General features: G+C 43.4%; 1 protein-coding gene across 1 annotated transcript; it reads right to left on the reverse strand.

Annotated features, from left to right (window-relative positions):
• Nucleotides 1-4,403: 4,403 nt before the first annotated feature.
• Nucleotides 4,404-8,167, reverse strand: LOC134016300 (cationic trypsin-3-like). Its single transcript, XM_062455692.1, has 5 exons — nucleotides 8,100-8,167; nucleotides 7,113-7,308; nucleotides 5,525-5,784; nucleotides 4,785-4,924; nucleotides 4,404-4,628 (listed from the first exon to the last, which is right to left on the reverse strand). The coding sequence occupies exons 1-5, from the start codon at nucleotides 8,143-8,145 to the stop codon at nucleotides 4,467-4,469; spliced, it is 804 nt and encodes a 267-aa protein (XP_062311676.1). The 5' UTR covers nucleotides 8,146-8,167; the 3' UTR covers nucleotides 4,404-4,466.
• Between the last annotated feature and the right edge of the window lie 3,093 nt (nucleotides 8,168-11,260).

Genomic DNA, 11,260 nt, shown 5'->3' on the forward strand with positions numbered 1-11,260 from the left:
GAGAGAGAGAGAGAGAGAGAGAGAGAGAGACAGAGTGGGAGAGAGAGAGAGAGACAGAGAGAGAGAGAGAGAGAGTGAGAGTGAGAGTGGGTGAGAGAGAGAGAGAGAGAGAGAGAGAGAGAGAGAGAGAGAGAGAGAGACAGAGACAGAGAAGAGAGAGAGGGAGAGCTCTCTTGATCTCTTGTAATAAATATATTTAGGATGATGCTTTTAAAGAATGATGTCTCAGTTGTTTTCCTACCTTGCCGGCATCCTTGCCTTCTCCTTTATAACAAAGGTAGTTCTCTAGATGATGGATTTTGAATGGACAAAGCAGTGATGCTTCGGGCAGGTGACAACATCCATGTACACACACAGCAAGTTCTTAGGACTCTTCTGGAAGGATAGAGACAACACAGGTCAGAGTCACATATCTCCATGGAGACAACACAGAGGTCAGAGTCACATCTCCATGGAAACAACACCAGGTCAGAGTCACATATCTCCATGGAGACAACACAGGTCAGAGTCACATATCTCCATCAGAGTCTGAGTAACGTTCCTCATAATTAAAATAGTGAATTTTCTTACTATTCGTTGTTAGAATTTTTTTTGTTGTAAGAACGTGTCCGGCCAGCTGGATTGATTTGGAGCAACAATAGGCTGACCATTATCGTTACAATCCGGGAGATTAACAGGTACGATTTCAGTAGGCTCGTTGAGGTCTCAGTAGGATTATGTCTGCAGGGGCGGTCTTCTACGTGGAGCTTCAAAGTTTCTTTGTCTGAGATGAGATATTCAGTGACCTTGTGTTGATCTCCATGAACACCTACATGCACATAGAGCTGCCTGTCAAAGGGAGGAGTCTGTTACAAGAAGCATGTAGGACAAGGGATTTGATGGCCTGCGTTCGATAGTGACAACGCATGTTTGACACAAAACGAGAAATCGAATGCGTATATCCTAAATATGCATGTGCTGTCAAGCAATAAAAATGAAAAAATATTTCTATTCAAATTGGTTTTGGTAGATGAGTGGATCAATGAATACTTCGACATTATTAACTTTAAAGGTCAACATATTATTTCCCATACATTCCGAATGTTTTTATTGTTTGTTGATGCAATTATGTCTACTTAAAAAAAAAAATGTCTTATAGCTCTGACATCTGAGCGTTGAGGTGATAGCTTATTTCAGGCTTGGAAGACTCTGATGTTATGAAGATTCCTTACAGCAGAAATTGCACAGAACAGAAATGAAGCTCCAAGCAACAGTTCTATCTGGGGATTTTTCTATGTAGGCTACATTTTCAATTAAATAGGCCAAGCAAACATACTTTGCAGTCAAATTTGAAACACGAACCTTGTCTCCCTAATAAGTAAACTGGTTTCTCAAAATAAATTTGAAATATTCTTCAGATTTTATTCATAATTTTGAGGAGGTACGTTACCCCCTCCATGGACACACAGTACAAGCAAACTCACCAGCCATTTTTGTCCTTAGGAAAATAACACTTGGCAGCCGTCAGCACCCACTGTTCATGGATGAGGGAACCACCACATACATACTCAGAAGGTTTTGTGCTGTGGTGCTTGTATAGATGGACGTGGTACAGCCCTTTCTTTGGCATCACAGTCATATCCTCCAAGGATCCTCTTCTGATTGTAGCTCGATGTGCTCCCTGTTTGGATAGAGGGGGGTGGGGGGGGGGGGTGACAGTAAGTGAGGGAGGGAGGGAGGGAGGAAAGTAGAGAGAGAAACAGGTAGAGAGAGAGAGAGAGAGAGAGAGAGAGAGAGAGAGAGATGAAGAGAGGGAGAGAGAGGGAGGGAATTGGGGGTGAGAGTAAGGGAGGGGGGAGGGAGGAAGGTAGAGATGAGAGAGAGAGAAATAAAGAGAAAGAGAGAGACAGAGAGACAGAGACAGGGAGAGAGGGAGGGAATGGTGGGGGGGATCAAAATCATATTATGCACATTCACACATTCATAGTTAAATAAATATTACAGAAGAAGACTTACATTCCATGGGGACATTGAAAAGTGCAACTTGACAACTTAAAAGAGACGTTGAGTGCACTTAAGCACTGAACAAATACATTTCTCACTACACAACAGGAGAACCATCATAATCCTCAACATGATCAACACAAGAGGCAAGAGTACCTGCTGAGGTGGACCCCCGGTGGAGTCAGAACTGAGAGCTAGACTCACCTGTCCAGAGGAGGAGGAGGAGAGCTAGACTCACCTGTCCAGAGGAGGAAGAGGAGAGCTAGACTCACCTGTCCAGAGGAGGAGGAGGAGAGCTAGACTCACCTGTCCAGAGGAGGAGGAGGAGAAGAGCTAGACTCACCTGTGCAGAGGAGGAAGAGGAGGAGGAGAGCTAGACTCACCTGTCCAGAGGAGGAGGAGGAGAAGAGCTAGACTCACCTGTGCAGAGGAGGAGGAGGAGGAGGAGAGGAGCTAGAGCCATCTTCATCTTCTTTCTTCCCAGGAGACGATTCTGGATCTCTGGACAGATTCTGGCGTCGTTTTACAAGTACCGATGGCACCATGCACCTCCACCAATCACCTGGCTCCAGGTTATCCTGGCAGTTCTATTGGCTGAACTACCTGTTCATGACATGGGAGGAGAGAGATGAGAACTGCCCACCCATCCAGAAACTGGTCTCGTGTCATATCAACTCTTTTTTCCATCCAAGGATCTTTAGCCAGCATTTCATCCATGAATAAAACCTTTTGTAAGATGCTGATGCAAACTGCATTGTGCCAGCAACGTCAGGCAGCACTGTTCATATTATGGATGAAATGCTGGCTAGCCAACAAACATCAAGACAATATGAGGTGTTACATTTCAGTACAAATCAGTCTACATTGTTTGAGTTTCCACTCATCTACCATGTCTGAGTTACAGTCTGTCCTATTTTAATAAGAACATACAACTATCCTGATGTCCAAGGAAGAGTTTTCTGTCACTGTTGCTATGCTAAGTCAGGATGGGTCATGTGTGTGCTTGTGGTCCCACATGCTAGATAAGACTGCTTACAGTAACTGCCCAACTGAATGGCTCAGTCATTGTTAGCAGGCTGTTCAACAATTATTTAAATATGTACAGTTAATCTTTAATTGAAGCTCCATTCAAATGAATCCATCGTGTGTCCAGTTCACCTGATAACTTCAGCTGATCAAACAGTGATGGCCATAAACATAACTACCACATGTGCACGCATAAGATTGTGTAGTAGGAGTTCAGTAACCACCACATGTGCATGCATGTTTAAGATTGTGTTCAGGAGTGTGTGTGTGTCAGGGTGTATGCATGCGTATTTGTTTCTTAGCTTTCATTTCCACACACACACGATTCAAATAAATAGTTGTTATCAGTCTTCCACAGTGCTTGATAACGACCCACTCATTTTAACCAGGTGTGCTGGAACAGGGAAACATCTAACTAGTGGACCCTGAGGACCAGGATTGAAGACCACTGGTCGATAGGTAGTATTCGTACCTTGCTGTGAATAAAGGCATCTGCTAAATAAGAAACATGGAATGTGATATGCACACACCCTAAATGAATATGTGTCACCAGGGAACCAGCACAGTGTGACTGTGTGTGCGCAAATGTGTTAGAGCAGATTTGACCAGATTTGGTTAACATTCTCAACATGCATACAGTTTGGTCATGTGTGTCTATTTAAAAACTTTAGAAATGGTAGTTTTGTTATTTCAATTTTACGCACACATATCTCTCATTCTCTGTGTCGCTGCAGTCCTGATATGGTAATGTATCAACTGTAGACACAAATAAGCTTCATAATTTTAAGAAAAACAATATTTTTATTAATTTCACAAATGTGGACACACACACACATTCCAACGTGTCCGGTTGTTGCCGTAGTGATTGATTCTCTCTGCGTCGCTGCAGCCAGGTGAGTGAGCAGGAGGCGCCCTCTACTGGTGAATGTCCTCCATGCAGCTGAAGCTGAAAGACTGCTCTCTTTTCGCTCTCTCAGCTCTCTGTCTCTTTCAGCCTCCAGTGGGCGTGAAGAAATACAACCAATGTAACTGCTGTGACTACTGTAAAAGGTTTTCATTTTAATGGTCATTGTAAAACATACACCATTGCTCATTATTGAAGTCAACCACAGACAAATATCTGTTGAATATCCAACCTGAACCGGGCGTAGTTGCCACTAGTTACCACTAGATGGTGGTGTCCCACTCTAGTGCTGGATTGATGTGGTTTGATCCATTAATCTATGCCTTGTTCTCTCATCCAAAATATATTTACACACCCACACACACCCACACACGCACACACGCACACACGCACGCACACACGCACACACACACACACACACACACACACACACACACACACACACACACACAGTGATGAATGACCAGAGACATGTAGTTCATGCAGGGAGATCAGAGATCTCTTTAATTCTGGTTAAGAAGCAAGATCAGATGTGAATCTATTCAACATTTTTTCATTTTTTTTTTTCAAGGCCAATATTCTTCTTGATCTGCTTGATTTGAGTACAGACATTAAAGGAACGGGGTGGTGTGCCACAGGCTGTGCTATCATCTTCTAAATGGACCCCATAGATGGTATTACTGGCCTTGTCCACCACACCTCCTCCTGAGTCTCCCTGGGAGTGAGAGAGAGAGGGAGGGAGAGAGAGAGAGATGATAGAGTTCAGCAGGATTTATATTAAAAACAACTCATGCAATATCTCAGTCAGTTTTAAGAAACATTTATATTGAAGATGATTCTGTTAAAGAATGAGTAGATGTTGTTTCCCTACCTTGCCGGCATCCTTTCCTTTTCCTTTATAACAAAGGTTATTCTTTAGAGAACCGATTTTGAATGGACAAAACATTGATGGCTCCGGACAGGGGACCACATTCATGTCCACACACAGCAAGTTCTTAGACTCAACGTCTTCTAGAGGGATAGAGACAACACAGAGGTCAGAGTCACATATCTCCATGGAGACAACACAGAGGTCAGAGTCACATATCTCCATGGAGACAACACAGAGGTCAGAGTCACATATCTCCATGGAGACAGCACAGAGGTCAGAGTCACATATCTCCATGGAGACAACACATAGGTCAGAGTCACATTTCTCCATGGAGACAACACATTGGTCAGAGTCACGTATCTCCATGGAGACAACACAGAGGTCAGAGTCACATATCTCCATGGAGACAACACAGAGGTCAGAGTCACATATCTCCATGGAGACAGCACAGAGGTCAGAGTCACATATCTCCATGGAGACAACACATAGGTCAGAGTCACATTTCTCCATGGAGACAACACATTGGTCAGAGTCACGTATCTCCATGGAGACAACACAGAGGTCAGAGTCACATATCTCCATGGAGACAACACAGAGGTCAGAGTCACATATCTCCATGGAGACAACACAGAGGTCAGAGTCACATATCTCCATGGAGACAACACAGAGGTCAGAGTCACGTATCTCCATCCAGAGTCTGAGTAACGTTCCTCATAATTAAAAATTGCGAATTTTCTTACTTTGCCATCCTACTAAGCGTTTTGTTGAAAGAATGTGTCCGGCCAGCTGGATGGATTTGAGAGCGACAGTCGGCTGACCCTTATCGTCACACTCCGGGAGTGAAACAGGCGTGATGCCATCAGGCACAGCGCTCTGAAGTTTCAGAAGGATTATTTCACCATCGCGGATGTTTTCATCATCGTGGAACCACTGAATTTCTGATATGGGAATTTCAGTAACCTGCTGTCCTCCGTGAACACCTACATGCACATGGACCTCCCTGGCAGAGGGAAGAGTCTGTTACAAGAAGCATTTAGCATTTTTGATGGCGTGCGTTCGATACTTACAGCGCATGTGCATGTTCGACCGGATACCCAACTCAACTGCTTTGGCAGGGAGCGTTGATAAGCGCAGCGTGTTTTTGAAATGAGTGGAACTTCTCGGGCGACACAAAGCAGTGATGCAGGAATGCCATCTATATTACAATATTACAATTATAGGCTTCAACAAATATTTTTTGTTTGAAAATTACGTTTTGAATTCTTTCTTTTTTTCAGGGGACTTGTATTTCACAATGGCACATTTATTCAGTTCCATTGTTGTATTCAAACCTCATTTATAATCGTGACGATTATAAATGAGGTGTCCTTTTACATGTAGCAGGAAGCCAATGTATCCAACGTTCCGATGGTACGAACATTCATTCCAGCAGAAATTGCAGAAAACAGTTTCCTGCCAGCTTTAGAGCACGTGGTAATCTGCTGTCGTTTACAATTATTAGGAATTAATGTCTTATCGTGACATCCCTGATACAAATACATACACATAGTGTATATTCAAATAGTCATTACAAACACTGAAAAAACGAAGGAAAAGGTCATTACATTAAAAAAAAATGTCTTACTCGTTATATCTAGGTCCACTGGCTGCCCCTGGTTACGACGGGGGCCACATACTTTTCTGCCAAAGTTGAGCCATGAGGCTTGTCTCCTTCCAGATGGTCTAGTTTCTCAAGTCAAACTTCCAAATCCTTCATATTTTGTTTATAATGTTGAGGAAGAATGTTCTTCATTAACATTACATTCTATTCAGGGCCGGCTCAAGACTTTATGGGGCCTTAAGCAGAATTGATTTGGGGGCCCCTCCGAATTTGTATAATTATCATTAATATATATAATTTCTAAATTAAGATGTAATTTAATGTGCTCTTGGGGCCCCTCTGGTGGCCACGGGGGCCCTAAGCAGCCGCTCAGTTTGCTTATGCCTTGGGCCGGCTCTGATTCTATTAGAAAACAAGTCTGTGTCTCTACTCCTCCCTGTGAGCAGAGTAACCACAGCCTGTCCTCCCTGGGTTTACATTTACATTTAGTCATTTAGCAGACGCTCTTATCCAGAGCGACTTACAGTAAGTACAGGGACATTCCCCCGAGGCAAGTATGGTGAAGTGCCTTGCCCAAGGACACAACGTCATCAACGTCATTTTTGCATGGCCAGAATCGAACCAGCAACCTTCTGATTGGTAGCCCGATTCCCTAACCGCTCAGCCATCTGACCCCTTGCCAGGTTTACCCCACCCCCTCCATGGACACACAGTACAAGCAAACTCACCAGCCCTTCTTGTCCTTTGGAAAATAACACTTGGCAGCCGTCAGCACCCACTGTGCATGGATGAGGGAACCACCACATACATACTCAGAAGTAAATGTGTTGTGGTGCTTGTACAGATGGACGTGGTACAGCCTTTCGGTGGCAGCACAGTCATATCCTCCAAGGATCCTCTTCTGATTGTAGCTCAATGTGCTCTCTGTTTGGATAGAGAGAGAGAGAGAGAGAGAGAGAGAGAGAGAGAGAGAGAGAGAGAGAGAGAGAGAGAGAGAGAGAGAGAGAGAGAGAGAGAGAGAGAGAGAGAGAGAGAGAGAGAGAGACAGAGAAACAGAGAAACAGAGAAACAGAGAAACAGAGAAAGAAACAGAGAGAGAGGGAGGGAATTAGGGGGGGGGATCCATCATATTAAACACATTTACACAGTCATAGTTAAATCATTCTTACAGAAGAAGATTTGAACAAGAACAAAATGTTTCAATTAGGAATAGTTGGTTAATTGAAAAGTGCAACTTGATAATTGAAAGGAGATGTTGAACTGCAGGTTAGCACTGAACAAATACATCTGTCATTACACAACAGAACCATCATCAGTTTGACTATGATCAACACAAGAATTAAGAGTCCCTGCTGAGGTGGACCCCCTTTGGAGTCAGAACTGAGAGGTACACTCACCTGTCCAGAGGAGGAGGAGGAGAGCTACACTCACCTGTCCAGAGGAGGAGGAGGAGAGCTAGACTCACCTGTCCAGAGGAGGAAGAGGAGGAGGAGAGCTAGACTCACCTGTCCAGAGGAGGAGGAGGAGAGCTAGACTCACCTGTCCAGAGGAGGAGGAGGAGAGCTAGACTCACCTGTCCAGAGGAGGAGGAGGAGAGCTAGACTCACCTGTCCAGAGGAGGAGGAGGAGAGCTAGACTCACCTGTCCAGAGGAGGAGGAGGAGAGCTAGACTCACCTGTCCAGAGGAGGAGGAGGAGGAGGAGAGCTAGACTCACCTGTCCAGAGGAGGAGGAGGAGGAGAGGAGCTAGAGCCATCTTCATCTTTTTTCTGCCCAGGAGACGATTCTGGATCTCTGGACGGATTCTGGCGTCTTTCTTTTTAAACATGATTGGTGGAGGTGCACGATGGCGCCATGCACCTCCACCAATCACCTGGCTCCAGGTTATCCTGGCAGTTCTATTGGCTGAACTACCTGTTCATGACTGTATATGGGAGGAGAGATGAGCGGTACTGCCCATCCTCCATTATTCAATAATTCATATATCTACCATATGTATGTAAAACATATATATCTACTATATATGTTTTAACATTAGGTAACGTTTTCTACCTTTCTAGTATCTTGAGTCATCTTATTGAAGTACAATATGCAAGACGTGTATCTACTGAGATATATATTATATACATGTGCTATATGCTTTGTTCAATTCTCCAGAATATGGTCATAGCATATCCCATGTAGAGAGAGTACAATCTGTACATGAGTGGCCTCTTGTTTAAAGTTAAGCCTAAAGTCCTGTTGCTACCTACATTATTGGCTAAAACTGTAAACAATACAAAGGGGTGTTGATGTTGCAGGAAACATGCAAGCAGACAAATTAATAAAGAAGAGACTCATATTCTGGTGTCAGAGACTTTGGTTTCTCTGAAAGGTCACTTTCTGCCATCCTGAGAAACACAGTATTTAGAAAATGAGAACATGAAAATGAAAACATGAAAATGAGAATACCTGACACATAAATTTATAGAAGAATACATGTTTTGCTTTTGAAAAACTAACCTTTGTGTGAGTGTGTGTGTGTGTGTGTGTGTGTGTGTGTGAGAGTGTGTGTGTGTGTGTGTGTGTGTGCGCGCGTGTGTGTGTCTGACTGTGTTAACTCCAGTAAGAGGGTGTGTTCTGTGTTCAACCAAGGTCTTCTGTATTATGAACTTCAAGCGTGACAGTTATCACCAGTCCGTTTGTGCCAGTCAGGAAGGTTTGCTTATCTTGATGTAATTTGTTCAAATGCATGGACACATACACACTCACATACACACACACACACATGCACTCACACATATACACACATACACACTCGTTACACACACACACAGTCGTTTCATCGATATCTTTCATGTAAAGATATCGTGCCGGTTGTAGTAAAATTTCCTATCGTTTAAACGTTTAAACTAGAAAGAACTTACAGAGTATTCCATTCACTGAATGTTCCGGTTGTGTATTTGACTATCGGGACTCAGCCAAGTGTCCTCGTACGTTACAGTAACACGGTAGATCAATGACACAATTTGACTGGAGCTTCTATAACAGAGATTAATATACATTCAATAAGTTTAAATATTCCAGGTTATTGGTGATTTGTGCCAAATACAAAACCATTGGGGTCAAATACAAGAACATTGGGGTCAAATACAAAACATTGGGGTCAAATACAATAACTTTGGGGTAAAATGAGAGAGAGAAAGGGGGCGGGAGAGAGAGATAGAGAGAGAGAGAGAGAGAGAGAGAGAGAGAGAGAGAGAGAGAGATAGAGAGAGAGGGGAATGGGGGTGAAAGAGAGAGAGAAAGAGAGAGAGGGGGGGGAGAGGGAGAGAGCGAGAGAGAGGAGGGAATGGGGGTGAGAGAGAGAGAGAGAGAGAGAGAGAGAGAGAGAGAGAGAGAGAGAGAGAGAGAGAGAGACAACAGCGACTGGAACCAATAGGAAAGGCTTACTTGGATACAGTGAAGCTTGGGTGCACAATGTGTCAGTCAGCCAGCTCTACCAAAGACACATCATCGATGGGGACACAACTCCGGACAAGGGTAGGCTATACTATTGTGTTACTGCTTATATAATTAGGAGCCAGTCTTGTTTCTCATTTGTCATATTGTTTACGGACCAAGTTTGGAATGAGAGTGTCAACAATATGTATGGATGTTCTTTATTGAGGTGAAAGATTTAATTTAATTTGCGGGGTTTTCTGCATTCTCTTTACGATAATGTTTTCCAGCAGTTTTAAGTTTAATTCCCTTTGTTAACCAATACAAACTAAACTTAACAACCGGGTTTTGGTTCCATGTTGACAAAATTCCATTCCTTATTTTCTTTGCTAAGAAGCTCAAACATGTTTTTATTCTACACAATTATTTGTATTATTAATTATCTCCTTCCCATGTTTGGGACACTTATCTCCTTTCACATCGCCCAATGTATTCAGTGCAGGCTCACATGATTTTTAGTGCTATATTTTTTTTTTTACATTGATAAATGTCAGTGGCAAATGTGGGATACAGCCGACCGCTGCTGTAGGTAACTTTAAGCTATCCCAGTTCCGGCTGACTAGCAGTTTACTGCTTTAAACCCTATGGGGTGCCGAATGTTATTTTTTATTTTGTTTACAGTTTTATAGCTGAAATATTTTGAATATTTATCTCACTTTCTTCATATTAAGCTAATTTTCAGCAATATTTCAAAAATATTTTGGCATGAGTGTAGTTGTTACTAGCGACCAATTGATGGTGCTGTTGTTGCGTGTTCAGGTCCAGTATTGAACGGTTTTTGATTTCTTCACAAGCAGAGTTCTTACCTGGGTATCTCCTTAATTCAGGTGAACGTTTGTTTGCAAATGAGTATTGACTAAAGAAAGGGATTGTCTTGTCCTGTTTCGTGTTCTTTCTCTCTCATCTCCCTGGCTCTCTTCTTTCAGCCTCGTGGAGGGATTAGGACAACCGATGTAATGACAGAAGACGACACGGGGGCCTACAGGGGCTGGTGCCCCTGTAAAATATCCCTGCCCCCCCCCCCCCTCCCCCGTGCCCCCCCCCCCCTCCCCCGTGCCCCCCCCCCCCCCCAATGCCCCCCCTGAGCAGACTGAATAATGAAATAAAATAAATTGATCAAGTTATTACGATTTAATGCGCTAGCGCCAAAAGCGGAAATAATGTGTTTTTTAATGTGCTCTGATTAAACACTGGCCCCACCCTGATTTACAGCTTCATAGTAGGACATAAACCTCTGTTCCTTATTGAATCCAACATCATTTTACAAGCAATTATCTGTTGAATATCCATCCTGAACCTGGTGTAGTTGCCACTAATGACCGCTAGATGGTGGTGTCCCACCCCAGTGCTGGACTGTGGTGGTTTGATCCCTTCTATGCCTATGAATCTATGCCTTG

This window comes from Osmerus eperlanus, unplaced genomic scaffold (assembly GCF_963692335.1).
Source record: "Osmerus eperlanus unplaced genomic scaffold, fOsmEpe2.1 SCAFFOLD_172, whole genome shotgun sequence".
NCBI classification, from domain to species: Eukaryota; Metazoa; Chordata; class Actinopteri; order Osmeriformes; family Osmeridae; genus Osmerus; species Osmerus eperlanus.